This window comes from Schistocerca cancellata, chromosome 2, assembly GCF_023864275.1.
Source record: "Schistocerca cancellata isolate TAMUIC-IGC-003103 chromosome 2, iqSchCanc2.1, whole genome shotgun sequence".
Classification (NCBI taxonomy): Eukaryota; Metazoa; Arthropoda; class Insecta; order Orthoptera; family Acrididae; genus Schistocerca; species Schistocerca cancellata.
In genome coordinates, this window is record NC_064627.1 from 527,508,499 (window position 1) to 527,531,430 (window position 22,932).

General features: G+C 40.5%; 1 protein-coding gene across 1 annotated transcript in view; it reads right to left on the minus strand.

Annotated features, from left to right (window-relative positions):
* LOC126155944 (phenoloxidase 2-like) overlaps positions 1 to 22,932 on the minus strand; it is a 306,288-nt gene that overhangs the window by 38,110 nt on the left and 245,246 nt on the right. The window contains exon 10 of the mRNA XM_049916267.1: positions 9,782 to 9,970. Within this exon, the coding sequence (XP_049772224.1) occupies positions 9,782 to 9,970 (189 nt within the window). The remainder of the gene's footprint in view (positions 1 to 9,781; positions 9,971 to 22,932) is intronic.

Consider the following 22,932-nt stretch of genomic DNA (forward strand, 5'->3'; position numbering starts at 1 on the left):
TGAAATTTTATTAAGATCTGAAGATTTGGCCAGCTTTTCTCACATAGTGCTTCACTATAGAAACTGCATCATTTGCAAAAAGTCTGAGGTTACTATCAACATTTTCTGCAAGGTCATTAGAATACAATACGCAGAACAAGGGTCCTAACATAATTCCCTGGCACAGATGGAAGTTACTTTTACATCAGTTGGGAACTCTCCATCCAAGATAACAAGCTGTGTCTCTCCATCAAAAAACCTTAATCCAGTCACAAATTTTTCTTGATACCCACAGTTGTCATACTTTTGCTAATAAGCAAAGATTTGGTACTGAGTAAAATGCTTTTTGAACTACCTTATTACTTTGATCCTTGGCTTGCAGGGTATCATGTGAGAAAAGTGTGAGTTGGATTAATGTGATCAAAGTTTTCAGAATCCATGCTAGTTGGCATGGAGGGTGTAATTCTACTGCGATACTTTGTTATGTCTGAACTCAGATTATGCTCTAAAACAGACATGAAGTGTCATGTAAATTATGTGAAACAATACAAAATGACACCCAAACTGAAACTAATGGAGCACTGAACTCTGATAATAGATAACTGGTTATGCTTTCAGACAGCTATAATTGTGAACTTGCAAATTAACTGAATGTGAAAACTAATATAAATTCGTATAGTGCAGTGAAACTGACAGCCCTGCTTGTTGAGTTAGGAAGATAACTGCATCTGCAAATATAATAAAACCTGCATGAGAAAAATTTTCCATATTTCTTGGAGGCAAAGAGGAAGTCTATAAAACTGAAATGGCCTGTGCTACATGTGATCTTAAGCCTTGTCTGGGAAATTTCATAGATACAAATGTCATGAACTGTGATTATTCCACTCACCACAATATTGTGAGGCAGTCATGTTAATGCAGAATATGAAGTGCCATTAGTCAGTTTGCCCAAAATGTGAAATGCATTGACAAAAGTAATACAGGATGTAGATTCCACACACAACAAGACTCCATCTGAATGGCTTGGGGAAAGAACATCTGGTGAGCCAGATAATCAATCAAGGGGGGAGGAGGGGGAGGGGTGACACAACTCCATTCTCAGTCGCAAGAGGTAGAAACAGTAGCGTCATCATTGGTACCATTAAAATTGCAAAACAACTGAAGAATCAACAGAAGCAACCGTAGATATTGAAGTGATGAACAAAAAAAATCTATGTGCTCATCATCCAAAAGACTTTTAGATGAAGGAAAGAAAAGTAACAAGCCTCCAAGGCAAGCATTGCTCAGTGTTGCTCAGTTCTCCACCAAAATGTCCAATTCATCAGAAATAAAGTGCAACACCTAAAAGTGGAACTACAGAATACCGATAGCTCACTGTTTGCATAGCAGAACATTGGTGTATGTGATCTGAAACAAGATGTGTAACTCTAAACTCATATAATAAAGAATCCCATTATAGTAAAACCATCATGCTTCTATGTAAAGGAAGGGATTATTAATAAAGTTAGAAATGACATTACATTATTAAGTGAAGAAGAACATCCAAAGAGATGAGCTACAGAGGTAAGAAAGCTATGTATGTTCAAAAGATTAACTATAAAATGTACTTACTGTTCTCCCAGTGGAAGTATTGGACATGGTTTCTAATCCTAAGGGCAAATTCTCATTTGTGGAGATTTAAATATTAATGAACACAGATAGGTTCTAAACACATTCTTGAACATGAAATATATTTACAGAATATCACAATTGTTTAACACTGCCACAAGGGTAAACAAGCATAAAGTATCAATCGCTGAAAATAAACTCATTGACTGTTGTGACTCGCTGATCATTCAAAGTGCCGCCGCGCAATTACACACGTCCTCTACGTGTGGCGCTGTCTGCCAGCCATGCAGCAGCTGCGCCACCTAAGCGGCCAGCCGAGCAGCGGCCGCTAGACTGGGACTCAGTGCTCATTCAAATGTTAATGTGTGCACATGTCTTGCTTGTCAACTTACTCTGTGACTTGTGTGTGTTGTGTCGTTCTGAAATATGTGTGTTCAACTTGATGTTATAACAATTGGCGACGAGGTAGTGGATTTTTCCTTTTCACCGTTGACCCACAGTTTTCCATGGCTACTGTTGAGTAACTATTGCAGTCTCCTTGAACAGTAAACGCTTCTAACAGCGGCGATTCGCAATTTTGTCGCGGCGTCAAATGCGGGGCGTTTCTTGTCGTTGGCTATACCTCCTTTTCCTCCTTACGACGAGATGGCGGAAGACTGGTCTGATTATGAAAAACATCTTCGACAGCACTTCTTGACATTTCATGTCACGAACGAACAACCATGTAAGTCTCTGTTCCTTTCCTGGATTTCACCTCAAATGTATCGGTTGTTGTCGCAATTGGCTCCTTTGAAGGATCCTGTGTCTTTGTCCTTTGCTGAAATGTGTTCACTTCTGTCTGCCTATTTTCAAAAGCAAACGCATGTGGTAGCCTCTCGTGTTGCCTTTTATCGTTGTCAAAAACAGCTGCATCAATCCTATCGCGCTTGGGCTGCTGAACTTCACAGCCTCAGTCGAAAGTGTCAATTTCTTACTGACGTTCACAAAGAATCCTATGCTGATTCCATGGTACGGGATGCTATTATCTGGTCGGCGCTGGACAAAGAAGTTCAGCAATGTGCCCTTCAGTTGGAAAATCCGACTTTAGATGAAGTTCTCTCCATTGCGCAGTCTTTTGAAATTTCTCACGCCGCTGGGGCGCAAATAGAGGCTTGGGGTGATGTCAGGGAAATACAACCTCTGTGCACTGTTGACGATGCGTGCGGCGTGTCCCCGCCAGCCGACGTGGCTGCAGTGTGCTCCCATGCGCAGCCTTGGCCTAACCATAAACAACCCGCTAAGAAACTACAGCAAAACCCCCGGCAACTTCCTCCATGTCCGCGGTGTTTTACGAAACATTCACGTGAGGATTGTCCCCAACGTTGGGCTGTGTGTCACAATTGCAAAAAGAAAGGTCATGTGTCTTCCGTTTGCAAATCTGACCACATACAGGATGTTCGTGAACATGACGCTGATTCTGATTCTGTGTTGTCTGTCAATTGCACTTCTTCCCTTTCAGGGAAGTTATTCCTCAATGTCCAAATCCTTGGTCGAGATGTTTGCATGCAGGTGGATACCGGTTCTGCTGCCACTATAATTAATTCTCAGACGTATCTTCAATTGGGTTCTCCGCTCCTGTCACCTGTCACTCGGCAATCATGGACGTACAATAAGCAGAAGATTTCTCTCTTGGGACAATTTAATGCTGAGGTATCTTACAAATCCACCGTTCGCACTGTTCCCATATTTGTGGTCGACCAGAGTAACACAGAGAATCTTTTTTGACTCTGTCAATATCGTCTCTGATGCTATTCCTTATGCTCAATTGGATTCCTTGTTGACGACATTTTCGTCCCTTTTTTGTCCTGGGTTAGGCCGTGCAAACAACTTTGAAGCTCATATCACACTCAAACCCACTGCTCGGCCTAAGTTTTTTCGGGCTCAGCCCATTCCTGTGGCCCTTCGTGATCGGGTAAAACGGGAGCTGGATCATCTCACTACTTCAGGGGTCTTGCTTCCTGTGAGTAGTCCTCTCCTGTCATTGTCGTTGCTAAGCCAAATGGTGATATTTGTCTCTGTGACAATTTCAAAGCCACTGTAAATGCTCAATGCCTCATCGACACTTACCCTATGCCCCGACCTGAAGAACTGTTCACTAAACTTGCTGGAGGCCAGTATTTTTCTAAAATTGACCTGTCGGAAGCTTATCATCAACTTCCTCTCAACGCTGCTTCCCGGCAGTTTCTGGTCATTAACACGCCTTTCGGCATCTATCAATACCAACGCTTGCCTTTCGGGGTTGCTAGCGCCCCTGCTCTCTTTCAGCGATTCTTGGAACAATTATTGCTCCCTGTCCATGGGTGTATCAATTACATGGATGACATTGTTGTCACTGGCTCCACCACTGAAGAACATCTTCAAAATCTCTGCACACTTTTTCATGTCTTACAGACTGTCGGTCTTAAGTGTAATCTTCAGAAATCACAATTTTTTCAGGCATCTATCACGTACTTGGGGTTTCAACTCTCTCGGGATGGTATTTGTCCGCTTCACCAAACTGTCACTGCGATCGATGGCCTTCCTTACCCTACATCTGTTAAGGAACTGCAGGCCTTCTTGGGGAAAACAGCATACTATCACAAGTTTTTACCGTCTGCGGCTTCGGTGGCTCAGCCGTTGCATCGCCTGTTGCATAAAAACGTGCCTTTACACTGGTCTGTGTCATGCGATGCGGCTTTCCAGAAATTGAAGACTATGCTGAAACAGGCCCCGTGCCTGGCTACTTATTGACCTGGCCAACATCTTGTTCTTGCCACAGACCCCTCTCAATACGGGGTCAGTGCAGTCCTTGTACACCGTTTTTCTGACGGTTTGGAACAACCCATTGCTTATGCCTCCAAAACGCTCACGGATGCCCAACAAAAGTATTCTCAAATTGAAAAAGAAGCTCTGGCCATTATTTATGCTCTTCATAAGTTCGGTGTTTTTCTTTATGGATCCAAATTTCATGTTGTTATGGACCACAAACCACTTGTTTCCTTGTTTCATCCATCAACGTCGCTTCCCGACAAGGCTGCACACCGCCTCCATCGTTGGGCTCTTTACTTGTCTTGTTTCAATTATGAGATTCATTTCCGGCCGACAGCTCAATGTGCAAATGCTGATGCACTGTCTTGCCTTCCCATGGGTGCTGATCTGGCATTTGATAGGGATAAACTTTTGTGTTTCCACCTGGATGTTGCCGAGCAGTGGGTTGTGGATGGGTTCCCCATCACTGGGGACAGGCTGGTGGCTGCTACGGGTTCTGACCCTACCCTCTCCCAGGTTTTACGCTGTATTCAGAAGGGTTGGCCAGATCGCCCATCCGCTAAGACTTCTGATCCATTGTGGAACTACTATGCTTTGCGCTACCGCCTCATGGCTAGGGATGGTGTTATCCTCCTTTCCACTGACAATGCTTCGCCGCGTGTTGCGGTACCTGCGTCTTTGCGTGCTTCGGTCTTGCGCCTCCTTCACCAAGGGCACTGGGGTGTGTCTCGCACAAAATCTCTGGCGTGCCGTCATGTGTACTGGCCTGGCATCGGCTCTGAAATAGCACACATGGTCGCCGCCTGTGGCCCTTGTGCGTCACAGGCCGCTGCCCCGAAGTCATCTTTGTCACCGTGGCCTTCGCCTGAGAAGCCCTGGGAGCGCATTCATGCTGACTTTGTGGGACCCTTTTTAGGTACTTATTGGCTCCTTGTAATTGACACCTACTCTAACTTTCCTTTCATTGTCCGTTGCACGTCGCCTACCACCACGGCAACCACAAGTGCTCTCGCCCGCATTTTTTCTTTGGAAGGTCTCCCCTCTAGTCTTGTTACTGATAATGGTCCGCAATTTGCCTCTTCCGAATTTGCAGATTTTTGTGCTCGTCATGGCGTTATGCATGTCACGGACCCGCCGTTCCATCCACAATCCAACGGTGAGGCTGAACGACTGGTCCGCACATTTAAGGCTCAGATGCGAAAACTTCTGACTTCTTCTGCTGCTGATGAGGCGCTTCTCCCGTTCCTGGCATCTTACCATTTCACTCCCATGGGCGACCACAGCCCGGCTGAGCTCTTACATGGCCGACAGCCCCACACGCTTCTTCATCTTCTGCGTCCTTCCACCTCATGGCCGCGGGTGCCTTCACTTGGCCGGTTCATAGCCGACGACCTCGTCTGGGTACGGGGATATGGCAGGCGGCCAAAATGGAGCCCGGGCTGCATCTTACGACACCGTGGCCGATGCCTGTATGAAATCCAGATGGACATGGGTGTTGCAGTGCGTCATTCGGACCAGCTTCAGCCTCGTGTGCTGGCAACGCCTGTTCCGAATGCCGCTACACCACCTTCGGCGCTACCTGATGCTTGGGATCTTGGCATCTCTCAATACTCACAACGCAGCCCTCTCACCGTCATTATGATGCCAGCTCAAGAGCGGACACCACCAGGAGACGTGCCCATGCAGGAACTGGATGAGCATCCTCTGTCAGAGCCAATCTACTCGCCTCCTCCTCCAACGGACGCAGACACATTGCCCATGTCTCCTGTTATATCAACTGGACTTGCTGCAACGGGCAGATTGGTGCATGGGGCCCCAGCAGATTCGACCCCTACGTCTCCTGTCATCTCGACCCGTTATCATCGGGGACACTTCCGTCCGTATGGGAAGCCTCCTCCTCGAGGCTTTATGGCGAGTCAAACAATGCCTATGGATATTGGCCAAGTCCAGGACACCTCCATCAGGACCAGTGCAACAATTTCAAAGGGGGGAAAAGTGTTGTGACTCGCCGATCATTCAAAGTGTCGCCGCACAATTACGCATGTCCTCTACGTGCGGCACTGTCTGCCAGCCATGCAGCAGCTGTGCCACCTAAGCGGCCAGCCGAGCAGCGGCCGCTAGACTGGGACTGAGTGCTCATTCAAATGTTAACGTGTGCACATGTCTTGCTTGTCAACTTACTCTGTGACTTATGTGTGTTGTATCGTTCTGAAATATATGTGTTCAACTTGACATTATAACACTGACCTAGAGAAAGAAAGTTGTGATGTTGTTGTAAATAATCTTAGCCTTTAGATTATTCCAACCACATCTTAAAAATAAACATATATGTAGAAGACAAAACTAAAATACTAACAAACAGAATAATTTTGTCAATTCAAAGTTTCCATCAATATTTAAATTCAAATTTGAAGAATTGTTTCCAAAAGTACTAATAGACATCAAAATACAAAACAAAAATAACTAATGACCAACAGTATAAAGAAATCCTCTGTAACACCCAACCACTTCAGCATCATAAAAAACAACCAAAACAATCCTGGTTTTCAAAGCTACTACCACAAGTACAAAAAGCTATACAGAAAAATTTTACCAGTAATACAGCCATGGACTGATACAGTTATATAAAAGGCTGAAAACAATCTGAGTAGCATAGAAAAAAAAAACTTATAATTTCAGTACAATGACATGTCCCCACTACCTTCAGTTAAGACTGCATCACATATAATGTTTCCTTTTATGACCTGCAGTCCTCTTTTTCTTTTTGTTCTCCAGTTTTTCTTACTTACTTTCTGAGTTTCTCGACACTCATGATATATTTTGCTTTAGTGATGATGTTGGCTACTTCCATTACACATAGGTTGTGCCTTGGAAAAAGGCAACAAGAACCCAGTCCAAGGTACATCTCATTTTTTAATTCTGTCTACATTTTATTAATATTCAACCATTTCTTCTGATGGTTATTTTATTTTCTTTATTTACTTCCAGCTAGCAGCTAGGCAAACTGGCACTAATAATGTGAAACTTTATAACCTTAATTTTATTTTGTTCTTTCTTTATGTCCTTGATCAGGCCAAATCATTGAAGTATAAATGTATTACATACAGACTGACCTAGCACATTGCCATATAAGTTAACACACAGTCACAATTTCTATCAGTCATTACTTAGGCATCACTGTGCTGTCAAGTTGCTCTATTCATCATATTTATATGATGCTGATATTTATTTTAACATGCCTACTTCCGCAGCTATGTATCAGCCATTAGTCTGTGCCATTGCGGTTTGTTGTGGTATTAACTATGAGTTTCCACTGATAGAAACTATGGTCATGGTGGCATAAACTGGGTTACTACTGTTGTCCTCCATATTAATGAGGATAATGTGTTCTGGAATTATGCCAACAGAAAAAATTTCTCTCCAAGATACTGTCACATACAAGACACTAATGTTGTCTGAGACTTTGTGGCCACTTCTTCCTGCACTAGTGCACTTGTTACTGCTGATGAACTGTGGTGTATTCATTCTAGCATTCTAGATATACTTGTAAATTAATTCTTGATGATATATTACATATTTGGATTAAAGGTCATGGAGATAATGCTAAATTAATTTAATGGATGGTTGCACTGTTTATACATCATTTTAAGTTTATTGATTATGGCATGCAGTTCTCCCCTTCTGTACTGGTAAACTAAGATATATTTATTACTTATTTTATTTTGAGAACAAGGTTGGTCTTAAACAAGTATTAGATGATACCAGGAGTCAGCATGTACAAAATAATTATAGGGACATACACAGATTACTGCAATCACTCGCTCAAAACAGGAACTTGAGGAGTACATCCCATCAAATTTTATAGCAAATCACAGATCGTAACACTACATTGAAGGATAACAGTCATGAATCAGGCATTCTGCATCAGTGCCTCTGTCACCTGCACTGGATAAGATATGCAACGTTGCAGAATTCTATTTAACATCTGCTTCTTGTTTCCTTCCTATTTCATTTTTTTTTCCTTTCTTTGTATCTGATCTAACGTAATCCACAGCTGCAATTGTACCTTTTACTGTGTCCTTTCTGACTGAAGGTCACAACAGCAGGCTGGGGGCACTGAGAATGTTTACATCATATTCAGTTTTTCCATTTACTTTGGATTTTTCATTTTGCACTCATCATTTTTCTCAGTTTCAATCCTACTTTCTTCAATCTTCATTCAGTATCAATCTTTCCTAGTGCTCAATTTTTAGATACTTCTCAGCTTGCATAGCCCATCTTTTTCCTCCCCTGGCATAGCAGTATTTATCTGTTTTCAACTATGGTAGCATGTAATATGTTGCTTATATACCTTCCATTTCTTTCCTTCATCATTCCTTTCTGGTAAAATGTTTCTTAACTGCAGTCAATGTTTGAAATATTTATTTGCATTCACTATGATTTGATAACTACACACAATCTTATCATGCATCAGCTTTGTTAGATAATCCAACAACAAAACCAATACCGTGATGAAAGATAATACTGAGAAAGAGAAAAATGTTACCTGGTATTTGCCTTCAAGAAATGAAATATTGATACTGCCGAGAGACACATTTAAAAGTGAAATGATCATTCCTTGCCTTTGGAAATATTAATGCCTTCTTCAGGGAGGAAAGTGGGACATGTCGGGGAAGGTTAGAAAGAAAAGGCAGATCACTTAGACTTCAGGATGAGAAGTAACCACATATTGTAGCAGAATCAATAAACAAAGGTCACTTGTTTTTTCATGTATCTAATGGGAGTTATTACTGTGTACTTCAGTCCTTCTGGAAATACACCTTCATTCATCATTACAAAGGTAAAGATTAATACAGAAAACCTTATCAGGGGAACTTACAAATTACTGTACCTAATGCAATGTTTCATCCCATGACAGATATTCACAATGAATGTTGTTATACATTAGATGGCAAGTAATAATAACATATATACATAAATTTGGAACACAATAACAACTAAAGCAGGATATCACAATTACAAAATGAAAACTTAGCTGAACTTATATCTTTAAAAAATGGGACTACCTTTATCCAGCGAATCAGTAATTTAAGACAGTGTGAAACAAATTATGAGGTGCTGTTGGGATAGAAAATTATTTGTTACCTGTCAGCAAGGAAAACAAAGGCTGCAAGAAAGAAAACGGAAGCAAATCATTGGTAGGTGTAAAGAATTATGGGTAACAAATGAAAATAATATGAAATAATAGATAAAGCAAGAAAAAAATACAAGGAAATATAGTGAATGGGGAGAAAACAGATAAAAATATAAAATACTTAAAAGAGACCCTAATTTTGAAGAGATGATAGCTGTTTCTTTAATTATAAAAAGGAGTAATAATTGAACAAACAAACCTGAACTGACTTACTTGTATTAGAAAGACATATGGAGCATGTTGTAAATGTGTAAAACGAGCAAACACTGATCCTCGTGGAGTGAAATCAAGCCCTCTGGAAAGATCAACATCATTTTTCTGCCAGAATGTTGCAAATTCATTTCTTTCTGCATTTTCTGATATCAGCTGCATACCAGAAACAACCACACCAGGGAAGTCCAACTGTTGAAAATTAATGAATATCAGTAAAAATACTCAAAAGAACTCAAGAGCACTGAACACATTACAAATCAGGCAAGCAATTGGTTTTAATTAATACTGTGTTGTACTGCATATGAGGTGAGGCAGCTAAGACAAGCCCCACCAGATATATACAGAACAAATTAACATACAAAGGTGCACTTTCAGTTAAGTTATAGCAAACAATGTGGTGAATTTTTTGACAAAGACACAAGCAAGTTTTGTCTATAGTTGCTAAATTATGACAACATCCTCTTTATTGTAAATACGTAACTTTCCTGTTATACTCGTATTAAGATCCATGTGGGTAACACATGCTGTAATAAATGAGTCCCAGACTGAAGTAAAGAACAGTTTTTTCACTGCACAAGTTCACAATAAATTTTGTTTCTAACAAGAACTGAAAGATCATTTGGGACCACTTGAGAATAACAGAAACAAAGTACCTCGTGTAATACCAGTTCCATGGGAAGGCTTATCCCACTTTGCTGAGAAATGGCATACACAGTGGACCATGAAATATTGTGGAAATGGTGCAATGTAGAACAGCATGTCCAGGATGCTGTCACTGAGTTCTGATTGATGGGCTATGAGGTATAGCCAGCTTCTGTGCCAGAACTGTGTGAGCAGTTGAATGCTGCTGCTGGAGGTCACATTTTGCCTTGAGTGCCCAGCAGGTGGAAGCAACTTCACCAGTCATGATGGCTGCTTGAGGAAGGCTACAGACACCAAATAACAGCTCCCTTTGGTTGATATATAAGGCCCAGTGGGAGAGAGTCCAGAGCTGCTGCAACTCAATCCTGGGAATCCAAGACTCAAGGCTGTGAAGCACTGGTGCCCATGGGGTGGAGGTAATGGAAACAATGGGAGACTGAGCTTGACCAGTGTGATGCCAAGAGTGCAGTGATGCTGACAACAGACACAGTGTCATTGGGTGCTGCTAAACGTGTGGACACTGATCACCATCTGTGAGAGCATGGTGGCGGTAGGTGGGACATGACAAAAAGAGCTGAGAGAACAGAGTGATGGGAAGAACACATGGGGAGAATACAAGGGCATAGAAAGAAACTGGCTGGAGATGGGCCAGGGAATAGCAGGAGAGTTGTTGCAGCAATGGCCACAGGAGCATAGGAAAAATGCAGGCTGAAGGGGGGCCCAGGATGGCAGACAGAAAGGGAGTCACCATGCATGTGTTGGAGTATGGGAATAAGTGAATGGCGGGAGACCAGCAGGTGATGGGAAGGACGTCATCACAGCGTGTGCAGGAGCACAGAGAGAAGCTGGCAGGAGAAAGGTCAGGGGCATCAGAAGTGTTGTCCCTGTGGGGTGGGTAAGAGCAGGGAAAGATTCTACTACAGAGAAGGATCAGAGTAATCCATAAGCAGAGACACAAAGTTCCATGCTGTCATTGATAAAAGGAGGTCAATCATGACTGCATCAGCCAGAAGTATTGGTGAGTGTTGATGAGCAGCACCGGGCTCAACCATGGGAGTACAGCATTGGGTTCAGCTATAGTGGAGATGGGGGGGCAACACTCAGCAGCAATGAAAGCATTGTACCTCCTCCCTGGAAAGGGAGGCTGGTCATGGCTTTACGACAAAGGTGCAGCAAATGAGCAGTGTCGGACGCTGTGGGGAAAGGGCAGCAGCTTGTGTCATGTTGTTGTGTGCAGAGAACTGACAATGTCTATATCAAGTTGGTTGCAGCTTAGCAAGAGGGAACTGAAGCAGTGACCTCTGTCTGAAAGACATTGTGTGCCAATGGTGTAGGAAGATGGAAGCAGTGTTAGGCTTATGGTCAGAAGGACAGCAAGTGACAATGGGTCCAGTGGGAATGAAGGGGTGTCAGGAGCTGATGGATGGTGCGCCCTGGGCTGTAACACCCTCATAAGGAAGTCAGCCATGGCTGTAGCTTCATTCTGAAGGCACAAACCACAGGGCAGAATTGCACATGTCTGAAGGGAGGGAGCATGAAGGCCTGGCAGGGCAACAAAAGTTTATGACCCTAGCAGCTGCAGCATGTGGACTCAAGCTTCATCACCAATGGATGTCCAAGTGACGCCCGTGGTAGCAATGGACAAAGCAGCATTGGGCACAGTTGTAGGTGGGTGGCTGATGGGCAGTGAATGAGTCAGGAAAGTGGTGCAAGAGCCACAAAGGTATTGGAGCCAGAGGAGGTATTGGTGCGAAGCTTGGGGCTGGAACCACCCTGACACATGGGCAAATGATACCAGCTGTCTGTGATGAACCATACCTCTTGATGTTGTTTTGCCACAGATACTAGTAATGACCCATACCATGTGACATTGTTTCGCCACCAGCATTGACCTCCAGAAACACTAAGGAAATTACAAACACATGGTATTCGAGTCCACAAAAGTAAGTAAGTAAGTATTCAGTAGGTGGAAGGAAGCCCACAGCCACGTGATTTGCAGATAGTGCTTGTTTTATTGATCACAGTACCATTGGTTTCCTGATGCAAGCACTGCTTGGAAGTGTGGCTGGTGCTCCTGGTGGAGCCTGTACAATCAGTGTATCAAAACACTGTTTGTATACAGCATTGCATCCACAACACATGATTCCATTGGGATATTTACAAATACTCTCTGGAGGAAAGATGCCTGTGGGCCAATGGTAAGCAACCCATAGGATAAAGACATTGTGCTGGAAGTATAATGTAGTCAGTCTTCATGCAAAATACAACAGTTTGGAACAGCTTTCAAAGAGGATTTCAGCAACAAAACATGTATGAAACTTAATCAATTAGTAACAAGATAATGCAGCCACAAACCAATGTCCTATGTTCAGAAGAAGTTGTCCAACAAACATTTGCCCTATTGTACCAAGTGCAAGGAAACCATAACTCAGGTATGACTGATGTGTCTACCTGCAAGCATGGGGCCCATCAGTTCACACTCTGCTGCTATAGTGTTCAGGCACTTTCAGCAACAATGGAGTTATATGCTGAACAAGATCTTGATTGCCATGTTTTGTCTTTGCAAACATTACAAAAAAATGCAAGGAACTATAAATATGCTAACAACAGAGGATAGCAAATATTAAGAAAAATGCAACTAACATTTTAACAGCAGGAAAACACAATCCAGCCTGAATATGCGAGTGAGATCAGACAGAGGATAATTTCTGCAAATATTTTTTTCTCATCTAGCTGCAACAAAAGCTTCAAGGCAATGTTTTTCAAAACTAATCACACAAGGTGTGCATGCAGAAAAGAAAAAAAAAACATCTCCAGATTTCTTGGTTAAAAATATATTTTACCCTTGCTGAAAATACTCATTTTTCCTCGTTAAGTGACAATATACTGCATCTTGGAGCTGTAAAATTTACCAATCCTTTGAATACTAAATATTTTATACACCAACATTGAATTTCCTGGCACTTTAGCAAACAAAACTAACAAAAAAAAAACACATTTTAGAAAAATCTTTGATTCACACCAACATGTACACTGCATACTTTTCTTTATGAATATATTTCTATGACTTTTACCAAATACAACACGGTAGCTTCCAAAGTGCTGAAATTGGGACTGTGCTACATGATGATCTGTTGTCAGCCATAGCTCATGTCATGTGATCTTGTCAGCCAGTAACAGCAGATATTCAGAGCATAGGACAATTGATGTAGTCAGCCTATAGCAACATCACTATTACACAGTACAAACACACAAATAGGAAAAGTTAATTGTTTAAATTAATATACATACAGTGTACCTACAAGGGAAGCAAATCTTTCATATATAATAATGCTCATCAAAAATCGGTTGCCTTTTCTCCCTATGAGTGTGGTTAGGCAGAAACCTAAGAGCAATGCTTAAATTGCTGCAAATGTTAAGATCAGGAAAACTGAGGAAGGAAAGAGCTAAAAGACAAACTTGTCCTGACCAAAAGCAAATTTTAGAGCAGTGAATATAGTAGTTGCCCTTGACATAAATGCATAAATGTTTTCACTTTATGCTTAACACTTTGGAGACCAAGTACATAGCAAGTGCCACAATTTTCTCAACAGTTGAGCTACCTATCATTAGAAAACTGGACTCTCTTCATATGACAGGAAGGCATGGATGTCCTGCTACCTGTCACTTGACAGGCACTGCCTTCTATTGCCTATTTATAGAACTACTTCAAAAAATGCAGTAGTGAATAATAGAGCTACTTGGAGCATGATTTGTAGAAGATGAGACAAATCACTGAAAAAAGAAGCAGAACGGAAGAAACTGGTATTGCTCTGGCTGCAACGCATCTATCTGCATGCTAGAAAATTTCAAAGTTCCCATAGAAAAACCTGTTTTGTGTTAGATATCTTAAGGATAATTATACTTTTTGCCATCATCATTGCATCATTTGTTATCTATGAAACAACTAAAATAAATATGAAAAGCTAATCTCAACACTTAGCCTGTTTTATTGTGTGTTACCCTTTAAGATACATCAAACAGGAATGTGCCAGGAAATTTTAAATAATGGTCAAAAGGCTGGTCTCCGGGCCCAAAATTTTTCTAAGTGTGAAGATTTGAACAAGAGTCAAATTCTCTGTGATTTAAGAAATGCATTGCACATTCTCACATTTAACATAATTCAAATTGCATGGACAGCAATTTAGTTTGAAAGTAATGCTTCTCAAGCCACTATTCATAATATTTCCTGTGACCTGTTAGAAATAAGCAGTTGTGATGATGTTGAAAGCAGTTTGTTCTTACAAAGTATAGCATACTGTTTGTGCTGAAGCCTTTGACACATTTTGTTGTTGGCAAGTGCTTGTGTGTGCACTGGGTTTCGTTGCCCCCCCCCCCCCTTTTTTTTCAGTTAAAGTTTTATTTTAGTGTTATTGTCTAGCTTATCTTTTATTGCTACAGTTTTATTCTGCAGTGGCAGATTAAAGTAAAGTTCTTGTTAGAGTATCAGTTCTTACTTATCAGAACAAAACAATTTAAATGAAAAATAAAACAATGAAAATTCCTGGAATTCTAAAAAATTCCCATGGTCTTCTGCAGATGAAGAAATTCTTGCATTTTTCCTGTATTTGGTTGCCTGGGGTGCATGTACCCTATTACAATTGTTAAAATGATGTCTATGAAATCTGCAAAGCTGGTCAGCTGTTCATTTGCTGCTGTTCTGAACATCTACTAGGTGTTGCATGTACATGACTCATCACAGAATCTTGAAGTTTGCTGGCTATGTAAACCAGGATAGGTGGCAATCTGTGACAGATCTGTTAACAGCGTACAAAGCTAGTGCATGCACAAGTGTTTTGGAGCACACTGTTCAGCACACGTTGTTGAATGTGGGTCTCTGGAGCAGACAAGCTGATTAAGTGATATTGCTAATTATGATTGCAGTGGGCACAGGTCATTATGATTTTATCATGGACCAACACAAAGGTGTCATCTGGTCAGATGAACCATGTTTCTTGTTAGATCTGATCATGTTTCAATATGCTACCATCCAGATGAACAGCTTCTTGAAACTTGCACCGCACCATGGGCACAGGCAAATGGAGACGTTCACCTGGATTTCTATGAGAGCTGCAGTAGTAACCAAAGGCACATCAGCTATATTTCACACTACATTATTGCAGACCACCTGCATCCCTCCATGCTTGATATCTTCTCTGATGACAAAGATATCTTCCAACATGATAACTTATGAGAACTGTGTGATTTGTGCATAGAAACCTGGTATGATATAGAAGGGTAATTCATTTTGAATGATACTGTAAACTAAAAAATTATATTACAGACTGCAAGACAGCATTAAAATTATACATCATCTATTAAATGCTAATTTCTTAAATTGTTCTGTGTGCTTCTTTCTGAATCCATCATGATACTGAGCATTTGAATTTACTCAAAAACATTGAGTAGTCTGCTTTGATAGTTTGCTAAGGAAGGTGAGAGCAAGATGTTTGTAATTGTTGTGAAGCTTTGCCAATCAGAATATGATACACCGCTCATGTGACTATGCCTCAAGTTGTGGCAATGTATTGACAGCCTTAAGGAATACTTACTGAACTTTTTCTTAAGATGAACCACACTTCTATAAACTTATGGGAAATAGGAATACGGATAAATGTATATGCAACAGACTGCTCCCACATATGTCTATACATGCATATATTTCAGCACAAAGAAAGATACACGTGTACACTGTACAAGGTACAAAGGCTGACTGTAACATTAACATGATGACTCGTCAGAGCAGTTAGAGTTCAAAGATCATGCTTTACGTGGTCGATGTGACCTATTGACACCACAAACTTATAGATTAAGGATGTGCATAAGCTCTTTAAAATGCAAGCTTCATGATTCTCATTGGACAATTCCAGAAATGTATCTAATAGTCTTTTTTGCCATTAAAAATCCAGTTGACTGAAACTGGAAGAAGACATGGTAGGCATACTTAATTTTTTATTTTTCTCTAGATTTATCTCAAACTAAATGGTAAACACTGCCATTGCTTCTGCAGTTATAGGTTTAGTTCATTTTGATCAGCATTATGAGCTACATATGTAGTTTAATCTGCATATAATACTGTTCCTCAACACAGAACTGAGAGCACAAGCAAAGAACAGTCTAAGAATAGAGCCTTGTGGCATATTCCATGTTACTGGCGAGCTATATGATTTTTTATTGTTTGCATGCCCTAGCTGTTTGTTGTTGCTTGAGCAGGATTCCAATAGTTTAAAAGCATTCTCCCCTAGCCTGTAGTGTTGGAGGTTAATAAACTGGATTCTGTGGGACACTCTATCAAATTTTGTGGGACACTGTATCAAAAGTTTTTCTCAGTTCCAGTAAATTTTTTCTTACTGTCAACAAATATTTTTGTTAAAATGGCCACTGTTACTTTGGTGATGCAATGAATTCATACTGTGTGCCAGTTAGCAGACAGTTATATTCAAACTATTTGTCAGTCTAATGGTACACAGAGTGCTCTTTTATTTGAAGCATGGCTTACATTGATGCAAACACAACTGAGTGAGCATTAGTGAATGAAGTTTATCTCTGGTGTAAATGGTAAGTGAGTTCAATAAAACAACATTCAGTCATGTCGGATTTGTGTTTGCAGCTTCTTTTTCATCTTCTGTTGGTTTTTTATCTTTCATTGAACCATCAAAAGAAGTTGGTGTGCTCTCTGCTTCAGTGCTCCCAGCACCAGAAGTATACCTAAACTGTTTTATGATGTGAACTATTTTTGTATTGAATGTTGGTTATGTGAGCAGTGGAGTAGTATAAGGAGGATGTAATGTTGCTAACATAATACTACAGAGAACATAGGTTCTTTTGCACCCAAAAGACAAAATTACAAACAAAAATAAATGTCCTTAATGAATCTTACAATCTGAAAATGAAGTAGCCTATATGCTGTTTTGAGGCTTCCTGTCAGATTAAAATGTGTGTTCCAGACAAGGACTCAACCCATAACAATGGCTTTCACAGGCTGTGGTCTTATTGACTGAGCCATGCTCAGGGTGCAAAGTGGTCTACTCAGTCCTGAAAGAATCCCACAAGCTGTGACTAAGACATTTCCTCACAATACCAATCTTCCACAAGTGCTACTCCAGCAAGGAAAGCTTCATTGTCGTTTGGAAGGTAGAAGGGAGATAGTGATGGGAGTAACAGTGTGAGGTCAGCTTGGGAGTCATACTTGGATAGCTCATTTGGTAAAAGCATCATCTATGAAAGGCAAGGTTCTGGGTTTGAGTTCCATTGTGACAAACAATTTTGATCTGGCAGGAAGTGTCAAAAGGAAATATGCTTGGTAGAAAAAGTCCAGCTATAGAAGTGTAAAAAAATTACTATTATAATTGTAATAATTTTTGACATAATTGAGCAACCACAGTGATCATTCTTAATATTTAAACAAAACAGCAGTCCAGACCACAGCAAACCATTTGTTTTTAATTCCAATAATCCAATAACTGGTTTTGGCCCCTACAGTCATTTCTAGACCAGAGGTGTATTGAATACACCTAGGGAGAAAAGAAATTTGAGGCATAACTTGGCTAAAAAAAAAGGATCATTTAGCAGAACACATTCTGAGACCTCAAAGGATCATTGATTTAGTATTAGAAGGAAGTTTGGGGAGTAAAAAGTGCAGAAGGAGACCAAGAGACATATACAGTAAGCAGGTTAAAATGGATGTGGGTTGCAGTAGTCATTCAGAGATGAAGAGGCTTGCACAGGATAGAGTAGTCATTGTTTTGTCAAGATAGAAGGTTCCAATTTATGGATGCAACATTACTTTTACACTGACTTTTACACAATTATGTGTTATTTACTTTGTCAGACTAGTACCTTCCTGTTATTCCTCTTTATACATTTGATGTGGATTTTAAGACGAATTTTATTTCCACATATTTTATGTCAGTTGACATTTTATTGTCAGACACTCTTCTTGCCATATGAAGGAATTTTAAATAATGACTACACATACCAAAATTTTGCTGTTGGATATATGATACTGGTTACCCATGTACTCGGGCAGTAGTGCCCTCTACTGGGCTCAGTTAGTCGTATAAACATGGATGTATCCGCGCAATCACCAGCATTTACTATATATCTAGATACATAGATTTTGAGATTGATACTTGCTTCAGTATATTTTTATAGTATGTATGGCTGTTAATCACATTAATGTTTTCATTGTTCTTACATATCATTAGGCCTGTATAGATTTTGCTTCAGTTAATTGAACTAGTTGGGTCCACCACTGTTTTTCTATTCGTAACAGATCTGAAGAAGTCAATGGCCAAATCCAGTAACCGACAAATGTATTATTTTTGTGATCAATATACACTTTTACAAATAAAGGATGGAGTAGCATGGAGACCCGTATCAAACCAACCTTCAGACTGAAGATAATAACAGCATCATCAGCAACAACAACAACATACCTAAAAGGTTGTTATCAGAGAACCATATCCAGTATAGAGGAACAATTTTTAAACAGATACTGCAAAAGTATGCCATGAAACATGTAACGATATCTAAATACCAATCACAGGAGAATTCAGCTTAATGGGTCATGAGAGAACTAGGTAGATTATGTTGTACATACTTCTCAACAAGCCGTTCCAATTTGATAAAGTGGTTGTCACAACTCAAGAAGTTATTAAATGGGATGCCTCACATAAGTACAGTTTTGCCTCCACTGGAGGTAATAGGGAAAGAGGTGGTGGGAGAACAATTATTGGCAAAACTGCTGTTGACTCTAAGAAGGGAGACTGACAAGAAACTGTCACAAGAAAACTGCAAATTAGTACCAATAAATGAAGAAGTACAGCGAATGGGCTGCAGAAATGGAATTAAAAATTGGTGATGTAGTCATGGTACGAATGCATGGACTGAGTTCAAAATGTCGTAAGAAAATAGATAAATTTTTTGCATCACTATGTAAGTCTTTGTGAGATGAAAAACCACATCCAATGGTATTAATTCTGAAGAAATCATTGATTGATAAAGTCAAAGGATTGTATAATGCAGATTGTGTGAGAAAGTATCAGGTACTGACTTATAATAAATCAACAGCAGAACTTGGTTTTCTTGTCTTTAAAACTAACAACATACGTACATGTGATGATGTCACTGGGAACAAAATTTAAGCTTATATATTTGTAAGCCATTTGCTGGCTACTGGTTTTAAGGGGAAGATATTGTTTTTAGTTTTGCAAATCTTTCACTGGTTTATCTGAAAGACAAGTTGATATTTTATTCCAATACTAAAGCTGTTACAGGATTTAATTAAAACAAAGATCGATTGTGTATTGCTATTTGTTCAGTCAAGACTGATAATATATCTGTGCAGCTAGTAGAACCAAGCAAGGTGATAGGTTCAACTCCATGAATATGGAATGTGGGAACGGTTTTGAATACTGGTTATCTAGGGATGTCAGCATTCAAATGCTTTTCACTTCTTGCCATGAAAGATGTTGAATCCAAAAACTAAGAATTACTTAATAAATAGGATCATCATCATCATCATCATTTAAGACTGATTATGCCTTTCAGCGTTCAGTCTGGAGCATAGCCCCCCTTATAAAATTCCTCCATGATCCCCTATTCAGTGCTAATATTGGTGCCTCTTCTGATGTTAAACCTATTACTTCAAAATCGTTCTTAACTGAATCCCGGTACCTTCTCCTTGGTCTGCCCCGACTCCTTCTACCCTCTACTGCTGAACCCATGAGTCTCTTGGGTAACCTTGCTTCTCCCATGCGTGTAACATGACCCCACCATCTAAGCCTGTTCGCCCTGACTGCTACATCTATAGAGTTCATTCCCAGTTTTTCTTTGATTTCCTCATTGTGGACACCCTCCTGCCATTGTTCCCATCTACTAGTACCTGCAATCATCCTAGCTACTTTCATATCCGTAACTTCAACCTCGTTGATAAGGTAACCTGAATCCACCCAGCTTTCGCTCCCATACAACAAAGTTGGTCGAAAGATTGAACGGTGCACAGATAACTTAGTCTTGGTACTGACTTCCTTCTTGCGGAAGAGAGTAGATCGTAGCTGAGCGCTCACTGCATTAACTTTGCTACACCTCACTTCCAGTTCTTTCACTATGTTGCCATCCTATGAGAATATGCATCCTGAGTACTTGAAACCATCCACCTGTTCTAACTTTGTTCCTCCTATTTGGCACTCAATCCGTTTATATTTCTTTCCCACTGACATTACTTTCGTTTTGGAGATGCTAATCTTCATACCACAGTCCTTACATTTCTGATGTAGCTCTGAAATATTACTTTGCAAACTTTCAATCAAATCTGCCATCACAACTAAGTCATCCGCATATGCAAGACTGCTTATTTTGTGTTCACATATCTTAATCTCACCCAGACAGTCTATTGTTTTCAACATATGATCCATAAATAATATGAACAACAGTGGAGACAGGTTGCAGCCTTGTCTTACCCCTGAAACTACTCTGAACCATGAACTCAATTTACCGTCAACTCTAACTGCTGCCTGACTATCCATGTAAAGACCTTCAATTGCCTGCAAAAGTTTGCCTCCTATTCCATAATCTCGTAGAACAGACAATAACTTCCTCCTAGGAACCCGGTCATATGCCTTTTCTAGATCTATAAAGCATAGACGCAATTCCCTGTTCCACTCATAACACTTCTCCATCATTTGCCGTAAGCTAAAGATCTGGTCCTGACAACCTCTAAGAGGCCTAAACCCACACCGATTTTCATCCAATTGGTCCTTAACTAATACTCGCACTTTCCTTTCAACAATACCTGAGAAGATTTTACCCACAATGCTGATTAAAGAGATACCTCTGTAGTTGTTACAATCTTTTCTGTTTCCATGTTTAAAGATTGGTGTGATTACTACTTTTGTCCAGTTTGATGGAACCTGTCCCGACTCCCAGGCCATTTCAATTATCCTGTGTAGCCATTTAAGACCTGACATTCCACTGTATTTGATGAGTTCCGACTTAATTTCATCCACCCCAGCTGCTTTATTGCACTGCAATCTATTGACCATTTTCTCCACTTCCTCAAATGTGATCCTATTTCCATCATCATTCCTATCCCATTCTACCTCGAAATCTGAAACATTACTGATCGCATTTTCACCTACATTGAGCAACTCTTCAAAATATTCCCTCCATGTGTCCAAGGCATCCACAAGATTCACCAGCAGTTTTCCTGACCTGTCCAAAATACTTGTCATTTCCTTCATACCTCCCTTTTGAAGAGTGCTAATTACACTCCAGAATGGTTTTCCAGCAGCTTGCCCCATAGTCTCCAACCTGTTTCCAAAGTCTTCCCAAGATTTCTTCTTGGATGCTGCAATTATCTGTTTGGCTTTGTTTCTTTCTTCAACGTAACTTTCTCTGTCTACCTGAGTTCTAGTATGTAGCCATTTTTGATACGCCTTCTTTTTCCTTTTACAGGCTGCCTTGACTGTGTCATTCCACCAAGCTGTTTGCTTCATCCTACTTTTACACACTACTGTTCCAAGATATTCTTTAGCCACTTCTAGTACTGTGTCCCTGTACCTTGTCCATTCCTTTTCCAATGACTGTAATTGACTACGTTCAACTAACTGGTACCTTTCTGAGATCGCTCTTATGTACTTGTGCCTGATTTCCTTATCCTAAAGTTTCTCCACACTTATCCTCCTGCACTTTCGGCCTCACAATCCCAATTTCACTGCAGATTAAATAGTGATCAGTGTCATCAAAGAATCCCCTGAATACACGTGTGTCCCTCACAGCCTTCCTGAATTCCTGATCTGTTATTATATAGTCAAGGACAGATATGGTTCCCCTGCCTTCTCAAGTATACCGGTGAATGTTCTTATGTTTAAAAAAGGAGTTTGAGATTACTAAGCCCATACTGGCACAGAAATCCAAGAGTTGTTTCCCGTTCCTGTTGGCCTCCATATCCTCTCCAAATTTACGCATAATCTTTTCATACCCTTCTGTTCAATTTCCAATCCTGGCGTTAAAATCACACATGAGCAGAACACTGTCCTTGTCCTTTACTCTAACAACTACATCACTGAGTGCCTCATAAAAACGATCCATCTTATCTTGATCTGTCCCTTCACAATGCGAATATACTGACACAATCCTAATTTTCTTGCTAGACACTGTCAAATCTATCCACATCAGTCGTTCGTTTACATACCTTATTGCAACTATGCTGGGTTCCATTTCTTTCCTGATGTAAAGCCCTACACCCCATTGTGCTATTCCTGCTTTGACTCCTGACCGGTAGACCTTGTATTTTCCCACTTCCTCTTCTTTCTTACCCTTTACCCGAATGTCACTAACAGCTAAAACTTCCAGCCCCATCTTACTTGCAGCCTCTGCCAGCTCTACCTTCTTCCCAGAGTAGCCCCCATTGATATTAATAGCTCCCCATCTCATTACCATTTGTTTGCCAAGTCGTATCTTAGGAG